Source organism: Osmia bicornis, chromosome 5 (assembly GCF_907164935.1).
Source record: "Osmia bicornis bicornis chromosome 5, iOsmBic2.1, whole genome shotgun sequence".
In the NCBI taxonomy this organism is placed as follows: Eukaryota; Metazoa; Arthropoda; class Insecta; order Hymenoptera; family Megachilidae; genus Osmia; species Osmia bicornis.
Window position 1 is genome coordinate 9,781,908 of NC_060220.1, and position 22,802 is coordinate 9,804,709.

The 22,802-nt window shown below is 38.0% G+C and overlaps 1 protein-coding gene across 1 annotated transcript; it reads right to left on the reverse strand.

The window, feature by feature from the left end:
- Positions 1–57: 57 nt before the first annotated feature.
- Positions 58–18,276, reverse strand: LOC114881475 (dynein axonemal heavy chain 6). The gene is made up of 62 exons (XM_046285734.1): positions 17,985–18,276; positions 17,205–17,813; positions 17,019–17,103; positions 16,827–16,941; positions 16,488–16,644; positions 16,278–16,419; positions 15,958–16,197; positions 15,721–15,877; positions 15,535–15,637; positions 15,267–15,450; positions 15,010–15,179; positions 14,533–14,934; positions 14,223–14,454; positions 13,995–14,144; positions 13,803–13,931; positions 13,050–13,730; positions 12,829–12,975; positions 12,574–12,750; positions 12,181–12,498; positions 11,966–12,076; positions 11,752–11,888; positions 11,493–11,683; positions 11,321–11,436; positions 10,963–11,254; positions 10,760–10,892; positions 10,466–10,682; positions 10,258–10,392; positions 9,784–9,969; positions 9,515–9,716; positions 9,257–9,438; positions 8,970–9,193; positions 8,680–8,888; positions 8,345–8,600; positions 8,078–8,269; positions 7,789–8,013; positions 7,459–7,714; positions 7,209–7,399; positions 6,943–7,115; positions 6,697–6,880; positions 6,457–6,628; positions 6,231–6,392; positions 5,986–6,162; positions 5,714–5,910; positions 5,405–5,650; positions 5,108–5,345; positions 4,725–5,027; positions 4,471–4,656; positions 4,228–4,400; positions 3,793–4,153; positions 3,491–3,724; positions 3,280–3,420; positions 3,035–3,225; positions 2,512–2,957; positions 2,224–2,424; positions 1,693–1,791; positions 1,481–1,623; positions 1,244–1,414; positions 992–1,171; positions 823–918; positions 557–757; positions 362–479; positions 58–287 (listed from the first exon to the last, which is right to left on the reverse strand). Exons 2-62 carry the CDS (start codon positions 17,381–17,383, stop codon positions 58–60), a joined length of 12,246 nt encoding a protein of 4,081 aa, XP_046141690.1. The 5' UTR covers positions 17,384–17,813; positions 17,985–18,276.
- Between the last annotated feature and the right edge of the window lie 4,526 nt (positions 18,277–22,802).

Below are 22,802 nucleotides of genomic sequence, written 5' to 3' on the forward strand. Positions count from 1 at the left end.
GTAATAATGTATATTTAATATAAATATTTAATAAATATGCATTTATACAAAAAAAAGCTAGTCTATGATTTCAATCAAAAGGGCTGTTCCTTTTAAAATCCAGTATGACTGTTGTTTTGCAGATGGAAGTAAAACTGCAACAACAAAATTTGTACTATGCCCTGTTGTAGATAATACACCTGCTCTTACAGCAGTTTTATATAGAGGAGAAACATATCTTGGATCATTTTTTGGTAGCTCTAATACTGGATTTATGTGCAAAACTGGAAGTGTTGGATGCATTTCACCTAAAGTAAATCATTTAATTTATTTTTCTAAACAATGTATTGTTTTAAAAACATTATACTGTAAGGTACTTTACCTATATTTGCATCTACCAAAAGCATAGATTCAAAATCCCATCTACCAGCATCAATAAATAGTCCATGTATTAAGACACCATCTTTTGGAACTTTTAACTTTTTATATACTTCTATTACCTATAAATATTATATATACTGTGTAATCATTTTTTTCATTGTAGACATTTAATAGCAGTTTATGCAGCATATCAGACCTCTTTCTCAAATTCTTTGTGCTTTTCTTCAACATCTTCTTGATAAAGTACAACTTTGGTAGGAATAAAGTCTAATTTCAGGTGATCAATAGGAGTGTTATATTTTCTGGCACAAGTTTGCATCATACCAGTTAAAAATCCTTGCGGAAAAGACAAGCCCGAAATCCAAAAAGAAACAGGTTTTGTATCGATTAACCAAATCTATAACATGTAATAATTATTGAAAATGTTATTCATTTTTTTTTCTCATTTAAAAATATTTCTACTTGAATGAAATCGATCCGGAGTTCCAAATTTTTTATCCAACTTCCTAGTTTCTTCAGAGATGGATAAACATTTACATTATGCCACATGTTTGGTACCTGTTTGATACCAGCATAACATTAAAAAGGACTCGTTATTGCGAAGTAGTAGGTCGAAAGTTGATAGTAAAACCTGATTATTAACAAAAGCCACAAAGACATTTTCTAATTCTTCAGACATTACAACAAAACCCTTGATAGCTCGTTGTAAATTTTCTAACGATGTGTGTATTTTCTTTAGTAATATATTGTATCTGTCCACTTCATGAACGAGAACAGTAGTCAAAGATGGAAGTCTTCCCATCGAATCTCTCTGTAAAAAAACGGATAATGATATTATCTGTTTTATGACTAATCGTTACATTAATTTGGATTGTTTGCTTACTATTAAATGATTCGGATTACATTTCGTGGAATCTATTTTTAATTGAATTCTGGTTTTGATCATATCCGCAATTTCGTATGCTATATCCGAACTTGATTTACCCTGATCAGCAGCGGATTCTTGTGGTTGAACTTCCAACATAGTGTTTAAAATAAATTGTGCTTCTTTCAACTTTACATATTAAAAATTATCATTAATTACATACAATTCATTTTGATGCTATTTATTTCATTGTACCTGGTAGATAACGTTTGCATTCTCGTGCATTCCAAACACCTCTGGATCATCGATGATCGGAAAGGTTTCTACAAAATCTTTATATTCTTGTAAAGTTTTGTAAACAGGACAGTAATATTTTCCAGACTGTGAATAAACGTAATCTGAAATGTTTTGTATTATTGAATATCGTGATACAATTCGTTAAAATGATTCTGCTTAAAGTGTCTTACCGGTGCTTAAGATTTTGGGGGAAAAGAACATATCTAGAATAGTCTTCATACATCTTAAATCCCAGTTATCCGTCACTCTACCTCCATACGTGATTTCGCCTAAATTAGATACAAAAAATATTAAGTGCATCTATTTCTTTTTATAGTAGCAAGTATACAGGGTGTTCGACAACAGGTGGGCAAAATTTTAAGGGGTGATTTTAGGGATCAAAATAAGACGAAAATCAAAAATAACGAAATAGCGTTTGCGGTTTTGTTTTCCAGTAATTAACGTTTAAAGATTCGAGTAAAACGCGCCTGAAAGATGCAATCCGCCCAGCACCGACGACTGAACGTCAGGTTAGCAGGGGTCGATACAGTGTTGGGCAGGTTGCAGGTTTCAGGCGCTTTTTACTCGAATTTTTAAACGTTAATTACTGGCAAGCAAAGCCGCAAACGCTATTTCGTTATTCTTGATTTTCGTCTTATTTTGATCCCTAGAATCACTCCTTAAAGTTTTGCCCATCTGTTGTCGAACACCCTGTATAATACCTGTAGTGTATATTAATGCATTCCAAGGTATCAGATTGTACGAGCAAAATATTTTCAGATTCAACAAGCAACATTCTCTATCGCTATCGTTAAATTCATAAAGAATATTCCATCCTAAGGGTCCAAACTTTTTCCGTTCCTGAATGATAGCATGAAAGAAGCAAACTCCAAATATAATTTTGCGCCAGTGTTCTTTTAAATCTACATAGAGAATTAGGAAAGGTTGAAATCATTTGATAAGTTCTTTGTAACACTTTGATAAATAAAAGACTTGTCATTCTTCCTTACGGTGTTCTTCAAAGAATTGATCGTCTAAATCATACAGCGCTCGTTTGATATTGGCTTTCAGACCTTTGGGTGGCTCGTTTGTAACTTTGACCGAATTCTGAAGCACAGACACTGGGAAAGCTGTGCTCGGCATGGAACTTAGAAATAGTCGAAAATCAGTGTGAATTACACCCTCTGGTTCCTCGGCAATTTGCAGTATAAGCTGTTCCATTTTGATCATCCACGAGGTGGCCAAGTGACAATTTTGTAAAAATACCCATCTCCCCTCGATCAGGCCTGTTCGTAGATGTCCTTCTGCAACAGGACCTTGTCCTTGTCCTAAAGAGATCGAGTCGTATTTGTCAGAGAAACCCATCTCGTTTGCAAATCTTAGAAAGCCACTGAAAGGATCTGATCCGGTTGTAAGTATGAACACCAGTGGTATTTTATTCGATGTATCTGCAAATCTATAGAAATTACATTATTAGTAATGTTTTATTGCTTTATTGTATATACAAAAAATAAGTTTGATTAAATTACACACAGAAGTTGCAACGAAGCCATAGGTGATTCCACGAATTTCTGTCCAAGATTCTTCGACACATACGCCGTGACCGCAAAAATCAATTGCTCTTCTTTTAAAGCTTTCAACAACATTAATTTCTCAATATCACTTAACGCATTATCCCAATTATATGCAGCTACGTTTCGATTCGTAGGAATCACATTAATCTCCTAAAAGAACTCGCTCGATTATATGACTGTAAATGAAATGAAATAACGTGTTACCGTTTTAAAATATCCAAGAGTTAAATCAATCTTCTTGAATGCATCGTTTAAAATGGTTTTGAAAGTTTGGAAGTTATTAGCCAGGTAATTTACACAAGACCACATTTGAGTAGTTAACGTCGGATAATCCGGAATTTCTTCCTGTACAATATGAATTACATAAACATTGATGAATTATTAACCACGATTTTTATTTTACTGAAAAGAATACCGTGGTGATTTGTGTAGCACCACGTAACATAAAATTCCACTGGTCCTGGGAAACGATTAATTCATTGATGTGTACAGCAATGTTGAGCATAAAACTGAACACCAATTTGTGTTTCTCGAATAAACCACGCGAAACATTCGTATAAATAGCTAACGTTATTTCGTTCAGTAATATCTGTAAACGTTGTTGCAGATTCTCTACTTTTTCACTCATGTCTATTACTGTATTGAATATCTGGAATGAGAAGTAAAACAGTAGCGTGTGATCCATTATCAACGTGAAAATCTTCGATAATTATTTACCTGATTGAAATATTTTAATGAAAACTGGTACATCGGATCTATATCCGCAAGATTTGCTACGACAAAGTACAGAACTGATCCGCGATTCGCGACTGACCGATATTTTTCACGTGCAATTGATATCTTCTCTTCGGTCGCCTCGCTTTCTATCAATCTTGTCGCGATGATCTCGGATGTTTCCTTACTGTCGTTTAAAGTTTCTATCAGATCTTCGTTATCCAAAATATTACCTCCTGAGCTGTATAACAATGTTAGTATCTTGTCCTCGATGTTCTGTAACTGGCCTTTATCCGCGTTGATCTTCATTATCAAATCGTTTCTCATTGCTTCAAGATCTGGTCTTTCGAGACGCACAACGTCTCTATATATCATCAAAATAACAATTAAGAATGCAAAGTAACGGGAAACTTATAGATACTGATGTAATTCACATACGCGAGTAATTGTTCCTCGAGGCCACCTACGGTCACAGTAAAATTGACTACGGTTACTTTGATACAAACTTCGGGTAAATAATGAGGGTTTGCGAGTTTCGTTGTGATGTATAGTCTGAAATTGTTATCATACTCGACGTCTGTGTCGCCAAACCGTATTAACGCTCTACCGCCCTAAACAGTTATATGTAAATAATTGTCATTTTGCATAGTTCAGATTCTATGAAACAATAAATATACGTACTAGCATGAAAATTTGTTTAAGTAAGATGGGCTCCAGATTTGGATCCAACGTTTCTCCCACTTCTTGAAGTAGTACAGGCATTCCAAGTCTGATAGATGATTCCAATATTCTTGTAAAATTAGCGTCAGTCAATTTGCACATTTTTAAATCGTTATTTTGTTCCATGTTTCGTATCCATCTATTCGCCTGAACAAATATATATAATATTGTATTTTAATTATAAAGCAATAACTGACTCGCATGATTGCAATTACTTGTTCTTGGGGATCAATCATCAGAGGCCAACGCGTTGCTTGCGTTACGAAGATAGCATTTTCCGTGCTGACTTTGTCCCTCGGTAAACCATAGGTATTCCAAAGACGAATCTCATAGGGATCAGCTAATATTGTAATAAGATTATAATTTTCTGTCGTCTTTATATCGTAGCTTTTGCAGTTGGACAACCATGTTTGTACCAATTCTTCTCTGTACTCGTTTGTGAAAGCACCAAGATAGGCGAGTGCTCCAGCAGCAACCAATATATCACCAGTCAGATTGACCATTTGCTTGTCAAATCCCTGAAAAGTTTTTTATAATTATAGTCTTATGTTCCATAATATGTAATTATTATTTTGAATCGAATTTTCATCATAGGTACACGTGTCGCTTCTTCCCACCGAATTCGTTCGTCTACCAACGCAGATGTAAGTCTTCCTGACCTGTTTAATCTTGCCTCTACCAGTTCCATTTCGGACTCGAGCTTCTGCAAATTCTTCACAGCTGTATCGTACTGTACTTGCAATCGTTTAATCTTGTCCTCCACTTCAGCCAGTTCTTTCTGTTTCAAAGCCACCTCTTCCTCGATCGATCGCAGTTCTTCTTCAGCTGCTTGCAACCTAAGGGAGTAATTATTAAATTAAATAAACACGATGATGTTATATTTTATACGGTTTACCTCTGACGCTTTGGTTCGACCACTCTATAAATCTTAGCGTATCCATCGATAGCTCTCACCCATATGCACATCGATTTGCAAGCTTTGCTTTGTCTGGCCACCAAGTCTGGTCGAAATTCTGGATGAGTGACGTAGTATTGCAATTTAGTAAGCAATTTGTTGCTTATCTCTTCCTTAGGGTACGTGATCAAACGATCAAGAAAGCGCATGTCGCTCAGGACTAATTTGGCAGTTGCCCAATCGGTTCTAACATAAGTTTTGAGATTAAAGAAAAAATTATTAAGTTTTTGATTATCTAAAAAAACATACTTTTCACCCAATAATAAATTGACTGCTTCCATAACGAAACGGACTAAATGGGGTGGTTGATTGAACACACGAATCTCGTTGATATCGTTTTTATTTAAAGTCTCTAGTGCATGTTGAGCTTCCAGCAAAGCCGGCATTGCTGCTTCCAAGTCTTGTCTAGCGTCAGCTTCTAAAACGGCCATTTCTTCGGCTTTCGCCTGATAAAAGTGAATCGTTTTAGCTTATAATCCGTATGGTTCTTGTACCGATTACTTTTTACATATCAATCGTACTTTTGCTATCGCTTCTTCAGCTGTTACCACGTGTTTCACTTTGTCAGCTTCGGCTTGCTGTTTCGAGAGGATTTTGACCAATTTTGTTACTTCGTCTGTACTTGCCTTCAATTTTGGGGCAAGGACGACTAAATGTTCTTTCATTACTCTGACCATTTCGTTAGTTTCGCGGAGTTTCTATCGAAATAATGAAAAATAATTATATTCTGACTTCTTCAGCAAACACCATTTTCATATTGACTTACGTTTAGGCCATTAGCGATTTTACTTTTCAATGATTCTATTTTTTTCTTCTTCTTAGTTAATGTGGTTAGAAATAGTTTTAAGAGTTCTAAATAACTACTGGGCGTGGTGTAATATCTTCGACGCATTTCCAGGAAAAATCGGACTGTTACCTCTTCCACTTGCTGTAATTTTATAGGATTTTCTTTCAAGTTTAGTGTTTTCATTTAATAATGATCTTGAAGATACCTCGTGAATTAATACGCAAATGTTACTAAGGGCCAGAAGTTTGTTCGAATCATCTGGTACGATGATCTGTAGTGAATTTTCTGCTACTGAGAGCAGGGCTTCCCTTGGCCATTTTGTGAACCAATCAATAGTGCAACAGTTTACCAATGATGGGAACATACGGCAACGATGTCTATTAAGAATAAATCAAACTCGTAATACTTATCGCTATATGGCAACAACATATGAACCAAATCTGACCTAAATGTATCGCCTATAGGACTCATACAAATCATCAAATGAAGCTGATTTCTGACTCTTCCAATGAAAAACTGATAAATTCCATCTCTGTTTGCTTCACCAATCCCTGCCTCTTTCGCTGCAGGCCTCGTAGCTATGATAACTTTTTCAAGTTCATCAGCTTCGTACAGATTTGGTACTTCACCTGCAAAGCATCCCGTTTTTAGTTACTGCAATATTGTTATATAAATATCAAGATAAAACAACCAGTATTAAGAGTATTATTGATGTCTTCCAAAAATTCTTCCAGTACAATTTGAGTGTCGGTGAATAAAAATGTCGTGTGTTTAGCATGTGCGCCTGGATCGAAATAGAAACGTCGCAGATCCTCGTGCCATGAACTTTTATCGTACGTTCGAGTTACTTCGATGTGGTAACACCTGAAGGCATTAATTATTCTAGTCAAGAACTTCTGACTCAGGCTGGAAGCTGTTATTTTATAAGATGCGATCTGGGTAATTTGTGTTACAAACTTATAGCCGTTTAAATGAGACGCTAATTTTGTGAGACTTTGCTTTCCCATTCCACCAACACCGACCAACAATCCGTTGCCTCGTTCGGATCGAAGAATCCTTGCTAGTCTGCAAACGTGCTCTATGGCGTCCATGAAGAATATCATTTGCATCTCTTTTCCAACGGAGAAGCAATAATCTTCCAAGTAATCCTACAATTTTGAAAGACCTCCGATATGCATTGATCTGTAGTGGAATAATTAACAGGTACCTCTAAAGTTCTTTTGACAATTGGAATCTCTGTAAGTTCCTCGTAAATTCGTTGCTCCCTCGCTGCTCCAAAAGCCATGAAATCACCGAATAACAGTAAAGGTGGTTTCTCGATGATCTCTTCATCCGGAAGTCGCACTACCTCGATACCAAACGTACCAGCGCATATATTGTTTAAAAGTTTATAAAAGTAACTCTTATCTTGCAGGTTGATCAATCGATCGTGAAAAACTCGAAGACATTCGTGATAAAAAAGTCTAGTAACATCATATAATTTTATCAGTCTTGCTATATGGTTATCGTAATTGCTTACAATGTATTATAAATGTACCTGTACATCTCATTGGGTTGTTTGACAACTGTTGCGTCCACTTGCATGATACCTTGAATACATTTCGACAAGTCACGCAAATTAAAAATGTAATGACTCTTTTCTGGAGTAGGTAAAAGATCAGTTGCGATTCTTTCATACACGTCGACCGCTGCGTTCACTATCTTGTCTCCTATTTGCTTAACTGAATCTACAAAATCTTCCAGGAAACCGTTTATAATTGCCCTAACGAATTAATTTTGTTACAAGCCAAATTTACTTCGTTATTCTTACATGAACATTTAGGTACTTGAAAATTCCTTTAAGAGAGATTTCGGTAGGTGGTGGAATCAGTAGCATTGCAAAGTGTCTGACAAATCTTGGAGTTAATGGATTTCTACCGCCTCCTGGAGGAGCACAAGCCACGGCAAAGACAACGTCTTCCACGTCTTTCCAGAATAATTTTTCTCTATCATACATTCCACGAAAGTCTAACAATTGGCTGTATAATTTAACAATCAAACAATGTTTAATCTCAATTCATTGAATTAATTAATTAAAGCGATTAAAATAGTACCGGAGAAGTTCTATAGGTGGTTGAGATCCGTAGGTATCTAATTTTGGCATATTGACATCGTCAACGAACACGCAGACTCGTTTTCCAATGGGAGCCCCTAAAACAGTTCTCTTTCTTTTCTCTAACTTTAATTCCAAAATCTCTTGCGTTCGACCACTGCTCGTTTGGGCTGAAAAAATTAACGTGATCGGCACCCAAACGTGACTCTCTTCTAAGCTTTTCAAAACTACTTTTGTTATTACTGATTTTCCAACTCCTATAAAGTGAAAGTACGGTGTACAATTTTCAGCGCTAAAATTATTTAAAGAGAAACATACGAATAAAATATTGCTAACCAGTATCTCCAGTAAAAAATACAGGTTTATTTGCTTCGACTAGTTTCTTCATGACATAACCAAATCGTACTGTATCAACTGTTGGAACAAGAATATCGAAAAACGGTACATCACTGTCGTAAAGAAATTCTGGCATTATATCCTGCCAAATGTCTAGTCGATGGGCCTGAACGTTCATGTATAAATCCCACAAATCCGTCGACGGTAAGCTGTAATCAAATGCGAAAATGTTCATTCATTTTTACAATTAGATATAAAAAATCAAACTCGTTCGATGTTGAGATTTTTACTATGCATCCTCGTTCTCTTCAAACTGTTTTTTAACGAAAACTTCGAATGCATCTCGCGACGAATCGACAACGTTTCCACCGACTGCCCAAAGGTAAGCAATAACGAACACCTGAGTTAAAAACATTTTAATCCGTGATTTGTCCGTAGTTCTCTCTATCGCTTCTGGTTCTTTTAAAACGCACTCTATCAGCGAGCAAGTCATAGTTGCTTTGCTAATGTCGACCTAGTGGAAACGTTAAAAAAAGTTTAATTTTAATTTTTGAACGATAAGCAAGCGTATTTTTACCTGAGCGATTGGGTAGGTGCAATTTCTACTGCAAAACACTAGTCCCGCGTCGAAATACGTTTCAAAGAGATCAATAATTTGTGTTTGGTATTCAGCTTTGACGGTGTCTTCCGGAAGAGTCACCACCCACGACTTCACGTAGGGCATCCACTTTAATTGAATAGGATCCACGTATACCATTCCTTGAAAAATGCAAAAGAATTGAAGACCTTAAAGACAATCATGGTCTCTAAAGAAAACATGGAATATCCTTTATACCACAACGACTGACTGTGGCTGGTGATGCTTGAGCAAGATCCATCACCTCAAAGAGCATACGCATATACGGAGTAAATTTGATTCTTTCCGAATTTGCCAAACACAACATTTTATTGTCATCCAATACGGTGTTCATGTTCTCTATCCATATTGCGTCGACAGGACCATCGCATACAATCCATTGATGATCCTCTGTGGTGAACTGAGCGTTTAAAATGTTTGTTAGATTTTGTTACATCAAAGCGTTATATTTCACGATAGCTACTTACGGAACAAGCATGACGGACTTTGGATCCAATTAGTCCATCGCGCCATTCGTTGGTCATCAAATCTACTTCTCCATATAATTCACCAATTGTAATTGCTTTTGGGTTAATCACGTACATGTGGACATGCTGATAACATGGTCCAGGTACACCCATTTGATGGAGTCTATTGTAAGTATTGGCAAGAGTCTGAAACAAAGTAGCAAGTCTTTAATTAAGTTTCATTATTATGAACAGAGATTAACACGTTAAGCGCCACGCCGAATTCTTGTGCCGTTCCGTTCAGGCCACAGTTAGCCGTCAGGCGGGCCCTGCCGGGCCGCTCGCCGATAGGAGGGACCGACACGCGCGCGATAATAACACGAACGAAAAGGCTGCCGCCGGTTCGTGCGGACCGGCGAGGCTAGAACGGAGAGTTTTGCGTCGGTCCCTAGGGACCGGCGTGGCGCTTAACGTGTTAATTGGTATTTGACTTACTCGAAGAACGCTGGTCTTTCCTGAACCAGTTGGTCCAACCAACATTACACCATGCCTTACTTGCAAGCACTCGTGTAATTGAATAGCTTTTGTTATAGTGCACTCTTCTGGTTGTAAATTTGCTTCTTGTATCACCTAAGAAATATACTTTCAATTACAATAAGGAATGTTAATATAAGAAAATAAGCATTATGAAATTATCGATTACCTTGATAGCAGTTTCTCTTAGAATACCATAGTCCTCTTCGGGGATTTGAATGCCTGGGAAAAGATCACCCACAATACCTTCGAACAATTCAGCATCATCGTGTAGAAACTTTGGGATATTGCTCTCGCGTAGAGCTCTAATTAAAACAGCATCTTCTGGTTTATCAGGATTATTTCGTTTGAGACTGCCAGCCATTACTAGTACACTCTTTACAGCTCTTAAACGAGGAAATGTTCGAATAAAGAAATCAAACAATTGTTATGTGAATAAATGGCTATGTAGAGAAAAAAGAACCTCATTCCAAAATCGTAATGATCCTGTTGTGAAAGTTGTTCACTGCTGAGTGTGTACATCAGAGTCATCTTTTGCGATAACGTTTTCGACGATTCGAATCCTTCCGAATACAAAGTAACTTCAGCAATTAGTTCTATAACAGAGAAATTGTTTTTTTATTTATTAAAAATTTAAAATTCACTACCAAGTTTTATGAAACACACTGTAATCTGGAACCATCATGGAGAACGGTCGGAACAACGCCTTTAAATTATCCGGTAACTCGGTACGACCGGCGTATCCTGGATTCATAGTGATGAAAGTCGCACAGGACATCACCAATTTTATCATTCTTCCTTCGAACATGAACTTGACGGCTCTAGCAAGTTTCGCATTTCTAATTGTAATTAATTGCTGAGCTATTACAGAAAGCACTTCGATATCTATCCTATTGAATTCATCGAAACAACACCAGGCACCAGAGGTAGCTAGTCCAGAAAAGAATCTGCCCATCATCTATGAAATAAGTATTGTTTCGTTTTGATTATTTAAAAAAAAATAAAAAACAATGAAAATACGTACTCTGTAATCAAGTCCTTCGGAACAGTTAAATACCACGCATTGAACAGCAACTGCCTTTGCCAAATCCTTTGTAGTTTCTGTTTTTCCTGTACCTGCCGGTCCAGCGGGAGCACCACCTTTTGAACAACTACATTGATACTGTTACTTTTACCAAAATTCATCGTTCTTTTACCTAGATCTTGTTGAAGAGCTCCCATAAGGCAAAGATAACATTTATCCGTGAGAGGAGTTATAACGAGTCGCTTCTGAGCACCGAGATATTCGTACCCGTACAAATATTCAGCGTTACTCATACGCGTTAAGCAATTATCCACTTCATCCTCCCAGTAATAACGTAATGCTTTCATCCAATCAAAACTCGTACTAGAATATATACATAAATTAGGAAATAATGTAATTAGATTAACATTTGACAGTAGCCGAATTGCTACCTGGATGATACTCTGTTTTCAACCAGAGTTGTGACTATATCTCTGGCATGTACATCTACCGTTATTAAATTAATTATAACGTCACGAATCAATTTCGGCAATTCTCCTCTTACCATTGTTGCTAATTCGCTTAAGTCCTGTAAGATTGGTTGAAAAAAATGATTCTGTAAAGGTCACTAGTAATACACGTAAAAATCTCAAAGGAGTACTGAACAGAGTAACACTTTTCTTCGAAACCTCTCATCTTCTGGTGTACGTTCTCGCTTGATTCCAGGATGAGATGGATGTTTCGAGTCCAAAATATTTGTGACACACTGAGGACTATCTGGAAAGGGTAAGAGGAGAGTAGGTGTAAAATATTAATTTTTTATTTTTAGCAAACAAATCTTTTTATTATAGACACATTTATAAATAGAATAGATGAATAACCTGAGAAGGATGCATATAGAGAAACTCTTCACGTCCTTTCATTGCCAAGTCTTTGATTCCTTCTTTCATTCTTCTTCTTAAAGTGGAGAACATTGCTTCCTCGACTCGAGCTAGCCAGTGTTCCACGTTACCTCTGGCTCTTAGACCTTTTCCAAGAGGAACTCTCTCACCCTCTGGTGAAATCATCGCAACAATGTCTGTCGTTAAGACAGTTTCTGGTTCTGCGTTACTATCACCTTCTTTCGTGGCAAATTCCAGTCTGAATATCGCGTCGAAACATTTCTGCAAGTGTCTTTGCACTGCGTGTGGATTTTTCGTCTGTTTTACGTATGCATTGAACATTAAACTTACGAAAAAACATTAAACTTTGATCTTTTCCTTTTTGATTGATACCTGAGCCAAGATTTCCAAAAGTTCATCATTCGACAAGAAGAAGAATCGAGGAAACGCTACCCGTTTGGTCTCAAGATAAGCTTCCAAACACTTCAACACTTCGTCCAACATTTTGTTATTTTCTTCGAGCAAGTCTAACAAACCTGGATGAGTAGCGACCGGCATAGCTAAAGGAGCCTAAAAATTATTTATACAGTCAAGATTTTATTAATCAAAGTAAATTCGAAATATATTATACAACGGTGCTTTGAAAACCTTGTAGGTTCGTCTCATAAGATCCTTCCAGAATCTATCAACCTCGATGAACAACTTTGCCTCCATTGGAAGCTGTCGCTGAATATCTGGAGCAGAGAATATCGCCTCTAAATACAGCCAGTTTAGTTGTAAATATTGCCATGCTTCCTGAAAACATGTAAAACGTTAATTAGTGACTATTAATTAATGCTTGCAAAGTATCTTTAAAAAACGTCTCGTACTAGGGTAACTGTAAATAGATCCAATTTCTTGACCCATTGTTCGACCACGGGTTGAATCGGACCAACGTGACGGGATGCCATGATAGTTTGTAGATTGATGTTGCTTTCATCCATTGCTGTCTGAACATCTTCTAGGGTGCCCATGATGAAAACGTCTTTCCCTTCTCTGTAAGGTATCACGACAAACTTCAGGGTCTCCCACGTGTTAATGACTTTGTTCAACATGTTCTCCAGATTAGCTTCAGAACTAGCTGCTGCAGCAACTTCCATCAGTTCATTGGGTTTCAAGAATGCGCCAAGATTTTCAAACAAAGTCCAGGTTTTCTTCTCGTCCGGTTTGAACTTATAGTTCAATACAGCCTCGATCTTTTTCCAATGTCTCTCCCTTAAGTCTGGATTTCTCAAATATCCAAGAATCGGTAATTTGTTTCTGACCCGTTCAACGTTCTCTTTCAACTTTGGTAGAATATTGTTCGACGGCAAGCCTCTCTCCAGTTGAATGATATTTTTCATGGTTTGCATCGTGAACGAGGTGATTTGTTCGACGTCCAACGCGTCAAAGTCGCCTGCATACCATTCAAAAACAGCTTCCTCCCACGAAGTAAGGCTTTCCCATAACAAAACCCGTAACCTTAATTCGTTCATTACTTGGTCTAAACTGTCGAATCTCGTCTGTTCGAGCTGTTAAAAAAAAAAAACGCAATGCATTGATTATGTAAATGAATCGCACCCATTGGAAAATTGATACGACACCTTAAACGTTTTTTGATACGCTCGATATTGTTCTGCGGTAGTTGCACAGACTTTTAATCGTGTATCCAGTTCTTTTAATGTATTCAAACAAGCGTCTACATTGCTTTCATAATCCAAAAGCCAAGGTTGCTAATAAGGAGAAGGAAACAAAGATTATGATAACACCTCTAAAAATATATTTCTTTACCATACCATTATTTCTTCATGAATTTCCGATATTTGTTCATTCAACGCCGTGATATCTTTATGAAGCTGAGCATTGAATTTATTGATCAATTTAGGTCTCTCCTCTAACTTATTTTCTACGGCTAACCGTAAGCTCGTGAAATGAGTTCCAATACCCTGTCGCACCATTAATATAAAGTTTTAAAAATGATTGTAATATTGTATGTTCGAAGGTGTTTGTTAGAGAATTTGTACCAAATAGTTTGCCATGTCCATAGATGGTATAGGAAAATCAAATTCTTCCATTGTATCGTATAGCTCTTTCACGTAATCTAGTTGAGATTCCATCTCGTCCACGTCTTGCTGAGCTTTATCTACGAACTGTATATACTCCACGTACTCTTCAGTCGTTACTGGATGAGATTCCAGATAATTAATAGCATCCATTGTTGTCGTTAATAAAGTTTCAACTCTGCTTCTTCCTAATCTAATACGTACGTAGAATATTTTCAAAAAGGATAAGCATGACAGATTATAAAATTTCTTCTTTAACAATTATATTCACCCAGGCATAACAGCTTCGATGACTCCTAATTTACCTCTGGGGGCTACTTCAGCGGCGTTCTTGAATCTTTCCAGTTGAATCAAGAACATACCTAATGGCTGAAAATCGATCACTTTACCGATTAGATCTATCTCATGCTTGTAACGAATGCTCCAGTCTCGGAATAATTTGCAGTCTCGATTGTCTCGGATAACGTTTTCGTCAAACGTCAGATCTTCGAGATAGAATTTCTGGATTTCTTTGAATCGTTGACTGTACTGTTTCACAGCATCAAAATTGATATCCAGAATCTGTTCCAATTCAGTTTTCAAAGAGTTCAAGAATGGATCCTGTTTAAGAACTATCTGCATCTCCGGAGGATTTCCACAAATACGATCCTCTATCTTATGATTGATCATCGGCCTCGAACAAATGTATATTAAATCTTACGATTTCCATTTAGTAAATTACTTCTAATGAAAATCAAACCTATTGTACCTCGTGAAGGAATGGAAAAATTGATCGGACAGTAGAGGTTTGATAGCGTACAAATTCTCCTCCCACATGTTTTCTATAGTTTTTATTACGAAACGGAAAATACTCTCGGACGGGTCTATGACGATCTCCGAAGATGGCAAAATTAGTAAATCCACCACGAAGTATGGTGACTGTAACAAACGTGGATTAAGGGGACGTATTTTAATGTCGGCCATCTGAAGGTAACTTGAAATTTATCGTGGAAATGAAATATGTACCTGAATACGATCCGTTGCGGAACGATTTTCTGTTAAAGGAACATCAATAACGTCGTCACTTAATAAATCAGAATTTGGTAAGCAGTTCGTGTGAATCTCCAAAGCCGTTACAAATTCTTGATAGGTATTTAATAAAAGATTATGCATCATGTTAGTTTGCATGTAATCGATTAAATGAATAAAGCTGTATAATAAAATACACTCTTATAAATATGTTGAAACTTATTAAACAAACGTAGACACTGCGAAAAATAAATTATCAACGTACCACGAAAGCCGGTAACATTTTTCTCTCTTTCGCGCCTGCTCGATGTAACTCATTTTGAGAATACCGTCCTTTGGCATTTTAAATTTAACAGCGCTGAACTCGCCTATAAAATCCAGTGAAAGTTTCCAAATAAACGTATGAAAATGCCGATAGCAAAATATGTGTAATAATGCTTGTGCAAAATACCCAGTTTTCCGTATGCAGTTTGTTCTATCGTTATATTAGAGTCATCGGGTGTGTAACCAGCTAGCAACAGAGAACCGAGACACGCGTTATTAACAATATCTAATGCTAAACTTCTAAATTCGTCTAATTTATTTCTAAGTGATTCCAGTTTAGTGAACTGAAATAAAAAGATGTTTCAAGGATACCATGTTGTTCGTTGTAAATATAATTTTTAAAATGCATATGATAAAAGTTTACCTGTTTTTCTACAAAATAAAAAAGCAAAAACTTTTCGATAACATTATCGTCGAAGAAACTCGAATCAAGAAAGATCGAGCACATCGATTTGATTTCGAGAAGAGCTTTACTAAGAATCGGATCGGACGTGAAGAGGTTCTCTTTTATATAACTTTTTGCTTCGACAAACTTTTTATACGTAATCGATTTCTTCCAAACGTAGAAAGCTTTCCACCTTTGAAACACGATGAATGTTCTTATCTACGAATGCAAATAAGAGAAAGAAAAAGATCTTAACGGGAATCATGCTTAACGACAACTTAAATCATGGTATCAATTACTTTGAGTAATTTCAAATAAAACATGTATTCTCTTTCCCACTGTTCAATAGGAGTGAAACTCATTTCATCTGGACTGTATTGAGTTACGCCACTGGCGCTGATAGTCATGTAAGTATCGCCTACGTCTTTATAATGAACGACTCTGAAACAGATTAGTGTTCATTAGCTGCGTTTTTCACATTGCACGCGATTCAGAAAATAAATATTAACTTTAATGCATAAGGAGTAAAATATTTCGATGATTGCTCCACCGCATAAACCATGTAGTAAAACCCAATTTTAGGATCATCCCTTAGTTGCTGAATCAACACCAATTGATCGACCAACGGAGGTGCATCGAGATCCTTTGTTTTTCTCTCGAGGATGGCTGCTTTCAGTAATAGAAAGAACTGATTATAGCTTTTAAATATAAAGTAACAGAAGATAACTTTCTATATACATTTGAAAATTCGGACCGCGAAATTCAAATTTAAAAAAATGTCCGGGTTTTTGTGTATAACAGCGCATGCGCGCTAAGATTTTTAAATTTTCGTCATACGAACACGTTACCTGTTGCTGGTTTGAATTTCGGTACGATGATATCCTTCTCCGAAACCTTTTCTTCTTTCATTTCAGGCTTGGTTACCTGTTTCCTAATTTTCTCTTGCTGAGCGCTAAACCCGGTCTATAAAGATATTTTCTTTTATAGGTTATAATTATCTAAAAATAATTTAAAAATTCTTAAAACACAGGTATCCTTACTAATGGTTCTCGAACTTCCGGTTTGTAATCAATCTTTTCGAGTAACTTTTTATGTGGTTTGAAGAAAGGTACCTCATCTCTACCCCTGTATAACAATTTTCAAACGTATACATATTTAAAGGTTCATACCTCGATTTCCTTCCAACTTATATTATCTTCATTATTAATAATTTGTTTTACGGTTACTTGTTATAATTTCGATGAGGTTTTCGACACCATCTGAACTTCAAATCAGTTGAGGAAGCAACATCGAGCACGGTTAACGATTCTTCACCTTTTTCTGTTCTTTCAAACTTGGATAGTTCGTTGAAATTTTTCTCATTTACTTTATGCTTCAAGGATTCGTGACTCTTATTTTGATACATCTTTTCCTTTTAGACCTAATATGGCCATTTATCAACTACTTGTATATCGATTAAACAAAGAGAACTCTGGATACCACTATTTCAAGATTGTTTATTTAGGGAAAATGGCCTTACAGGGGCAGCAGGGATTCTCAAAATTTTAATTTTGAATTGACGAATAATCAGAGCTCGCACAACGCGCATGCTCAGTCATGGTAGCGTCGGCTACGAACCGACGCGCAAAGTAATTGCGCTTTTAAATTGCTTGCTCGGGTGTTTTTCATTAATAATTTAAAAATTACACCTTAACGTGGATTTTGGTAAAGGAAAAAGTTGTTCAGAATCATTCCAGCTACCAACCCCCTTCCCGAAGGAAACTCACTCGTAGTCGAATATACTGTATATGGAACCCTTTAGTTACATCATCGTTCTACCCGGGAACGTTCTCCGTCTATAATCCGCATAGTTACAGGTTATCATCAGTGACTATAGATAGTAGTACTACTATCTATAGTACTACTATCTATAGTCACTGTTATCATGCCGTACATTCGAGCCTTTATCCCCGACATGCTTCATGTCGCGTCTTCCCAACGTTCTTCTGTTTCTCTGTCTTGCCAACCTTTCCACTATTCCTAGGGCCGCTGCCCGCGCCCTCTAGGGTAGTGCCATCGTGCAGGGACGATTTGTCCCTAGAAGAACTTTGTCCCGTACACCACCCCCGCGCCAGCGATAGCGTCTATCGGTGGTTTATGCACATTGTTGTTTTTTCTTGTTATTTTTGTAGTGAAAACTTCTTTAGGCGCGTTGAGCGATTTTCGGTAGGGGAAAATCTTATGGGTTCGCGTCACCGACATGCTCGAAATGACGATCTACTGCAGTGGTATGTACCAGACTGGCGCACGGGCTATAAGAGTAAGGTGTTGTGTTAAGTAAAGTTAAATTGACTACGTGGAAAGTATCAATATTTGTGTTTAAAAATTTAATATTATTTATTTTTTAGTTTTTTAATATTTAACCGGTAATTATTTAGATTACGCACAGTAACTCCGATTTCGATGATTTTTAAAAATGTTGTAGAAATCAACACTTCCAACAACTTTTTCCTATACATATAACGGCCGCTCAGCCTTAGTTTTCGAGATATTTTCAAAAAATTGTCGAAACTAATACATTGAATTCTGCCTGTTCGTGTGCGTCCGTGTACTTCTTACGCGTCACTTTGCGATCGCCGCTGTTCTATTGTTTTTGCAGGCAGCAGCACGGTGACCGACACCAATATATATTCATATATAACGGGTGGGCTTAAAAATTAAATTTAACTAATTTTGATGATTTTAAATCGCACTATGTGCGTCTGGTCGCCATTAGGCAACCCCGCTGGTTTCGCCAGCGTCGCTTTTAACTCCTCATCAGCCTGCTGCTCTTCCGCCAACGCACGATAGTCGAGAGGTGCGACGACCTTCTCGATACGCGACAACGCATCCGCTACGGTATTGTCTTTTCCCGCTACGTGGCGGATATCTGTCGAAAATTGCGCAATATAATTTAAGTATCTACATTGCATGGGCGTACATTTTTCGGGTTTCTGCTATAAGGCAAAAATTAACGGCTTATGGTCTGTATAAATAACGAAACGCCTACCTTCCACCGCGTGGCGGAAATACTTAACTGCCGCATACACGGCCAACAGTTCCCTGTCATATGCACTGTATTTCTTCTGTGCTGGGCTGAATTTTCTTGAAAAGAAAGCCAACGGCTGCCATTCGCCTTCCAACCGCTGCTGCAACACCGCTCCCATCGCCGCATCCGAAGCGTCGACCATCACCGCCAACTCTGCCTCTGCCGAGGGGTGTGCCAGCTTCGTTGCATTCGCCAAAGCCTGCTTCATTCTGTCGAACGCAGCCTCTGCCTCGGGGGTCCATTTTATTCGATCCTTCTTCCGCGTCCCTTTCAGACACGCATTTAGTGGACTTTGGATACCTGCAGCACCTGGAATAAATCTGCGGTAGAAATTCGCCATTCCTAGAAATCTACTTAGTTGGGCCTGGTCTCCGGGCTTTGGAAAGCTCAAAATGGCCGCAACCTTCTCCTGCATGGGACGGATTCCCTCCTGGTCGACGGTATAGCCGAGGAAAGCTATTTCCGGCACGCGGAACCGGCACTTCGCCGCGTTTATCACTATGCCGTACCGGGCTAAACGATCGAACAGCTGCCTCAAATGGTCCATATGCTGTTCGTCGTTCACCGACGCCACTAAAATGTCATCAATAAAACCGTAACAAAATTCCAGTCCACGGAGCACTTCATCTATGAATCTCTGGAATGTTTGAGCCGCGCTTTTTAGTCCAAATGTCATTACAGGAAACTCAAACAATCCAAATGGTGTGGTAATCGCTGTTTTGGGGATGTCTTCTTCAGCCACCGCCACTTGGTGATAGGCCCTCACCAGGTCTATCTTTGAGAAAACTCTGCAACCATGTAAGGTTTGAACAAAGTCCTCTATGTGTGGTACCGGGTATCTGTCAGGTACTGTCCTTGCGTTCAGAGCCCTGTAATCTCCACACGGCCTCCATTCGCTTCCCTTCTTTGGCACCATGTGCAGTGGCGATGGCCAATTGCTCTTGGATGGACGTGCGATCCCCTGATTGACCATATACTGGAACTCCTTCTTCACAGCTGCTAGTCTGTCAGCGGTGAGTCTCCGTGGCTTGCACGACACTGGTGGTCCTGGTGTCGTCACTATGTGGTGCTTGGTTCCATGCTTCGGCTTCTCAAACTGACCTGGAGGTCTCGTTATTTCACGGAATTCCTCCAGCAGTTTCTGCACTTCGCAGTCGTCTGTTTTTGTCACACTCCGCACAGATTCTATTTTCCCTCTGGGAACGTTTGCTAACACTGCGCACTCTGTAACACTGTCTACAAGCCGTCTCTGCCGCAAATCTACCAATAATCCAAAGTGTTTTAAAAAGTCTGCACCAATTATTGGACGCACCACCTCTGCTATCACGAATCTCCACTCGAAACTTCTACGTAAACCTAAATCTAAATCTAATCTTACTTGTCCGTATGTCGATATGGGCGTACCGTTCGCCGCTACTAACATATAGTCTGTTTTCGCTCGCGGTTTACCTAGTCTTTTCCGCGGAAACACGCTGACATCGGCTCCCGTGTCAACGAGGAACTGTGCCTTAGAACGCCTATCGGTTACAAAAAGGCGACACGCAGTTTTTCCAGGGTCGCCCGTCGCCATTAACGCCCCTGGCTTGTCCTGGTAACTACACGGAGGCACGCACTTGTCCTTGTAGACCAGAGTGCCCTTCTTTAGGGCCTCCTGAATACGTCCTTCAAATTTTGTTGCATTCTGTTCAGTAATGACGACGTAATTTGTGTTGAAAGTTCTAGGGATTTTTCTAGGGATTGTCGGTAAAGTTTTCGACGCTCGCATCACCTTAACGCGGAGGAGTTACAAATGCCCATCTTGAATTTTGGGGAAAAACGGGAAATGGTCGAGGTGGGAGAATGGATCGAAGAATGGATTATGTCATTAGAAACGGTCGAAGGATAAAATAATTTTTAACAAAAAAAAAAATCCGACTTCAAAATGCACTAAAAAGTATAAAATAATTTCCATTTCATTTATATCTGTATTCCACAGCTATTAATACAATCTACTCAATCATTAAATAGGATACTAAATATATTTCAAAGTTTTCGGAGGCGGCGCAAAATTAAAAACGTTTCCTCTACTAGGAAGATCCTAGTTCAGGTGTCGGCAACCAGTGACAAATGACCCATTTGATAATTTCAAGTAAACAATATTCAACGGGAATCAATATACCCATTACGAATTAACTATACTGCAGTTCACGAGTGACCGCACTTAACTCGCGCAGCTAGTGACCTACTGAGGTCTAGGGAGATTTTTAATAGTGCGTGTGATTCCCCTTTACAGCTTGCTTCTTACTTTGCGCACTTTCCATTGCATCGTGAAACTTTACAATATCATCACCGGTTTTCAGTTATCGTACGTCATATATTTCTGCCCACCATTTATATGATCGCAAAGTATAATAAGAAGCAAGCTGGAGAGGGGAATAACACACGTCATTAAAAATCTCTCTAGACCTAGTGAGCGGCGCGAGCACAGCCGACTCTAGTACTAGCCATGCTGAACAACGTGGCAACACCGCTCACGTGACAATCGGGAGTCCTATTTTCAAAAACAGAGTCCTGTGCTCGGAATTGTAATTACCGTCTTTTTTAATTAAAAGCTGTAGTAATATACGCTATTTTGTATTAATTATGTATAAACAATACATAAACGTTGCAACTATGGCAAGTAGAAGTGATGTGGTAGTATAAAATTGTTATAAATGTGATATAAATTTTGTGTACTCTCGAAGTAGTTTGGTGTTGTGAAGCATGATATTTGAAATATTTACAGTGGTTTCAAGAAAATTTAGGTATGAAGCAAAATGAGACCATCTTTGGATCAAATTGAAACATTTAAGAATTGATAAACGTGTATATAAGTGAATAAAAACCTTGAAACAAGCGAAATTATTGGAACGAAACCAAAGAGGTTATGTGAAGTCCAGAGAGTAGCCGAGAGTCCGACGACGTTGATTGGCTGGGAGTCTGGGAGTCCGGGAGGCAGATAGAGTAGGGTTAGATGTTGATATATTCAGACCGGACTCCCGCGGTGTTGCCATTTTTACTTCAGCACGGCTAGTACTAGAGTCGGCTGTGGCGCGAGTTAAGTATGGTCTCTTGTGAACTGCAGTATAGTGCATGTCCATCAGGAGTGCTGCCAATTTCTCATACAATCGTTACAATTACAAATGTTTTCAGCCGGACCTATAATTTTTCTCTTACGACTCATTAATTACCAAGTTTGCTATACCACAATCAAATCGTTATTGGCAGCACTGTTTGTTCCGGTACTTTTAATTTTGCGCCGCCTCCGAAAACTTTGAAATATATTTAGTATCCTATTTAATGATTAAGTAGATTGTATTAATAGCTGTGGAATACAGATATAAATGAAATGGAAATTATTTTATTTCACACTTTTTAGTGGAACGAGCAGTATTCGAAGTTTACTTGCAGGGACAAGTTTGAAAAATCGCGATCGGTATATTCCTTGGAGGGTAACCCTAAAGAATAGGCTTTTTATTATAATAACAATAGTTATTAACAATAAGAAGTTACATAAATTTTGGGAAATCGGATCATCGCGGAATGATCTACGAAATGTGAAATCTTTCATCGCAATCGGTGCATTCCTTGAACCAGAACGTATTTTGCAATAATGAAAACCGTTCGAAATAAAAAAATGCGAAATGTTTTTATAACGGGACCAATCGGAAGACATATCCTACAAGACGCAAAAGATGTCATTCCGATTGGTCCATCCGTCTCGGAGTAATCAGCGAAC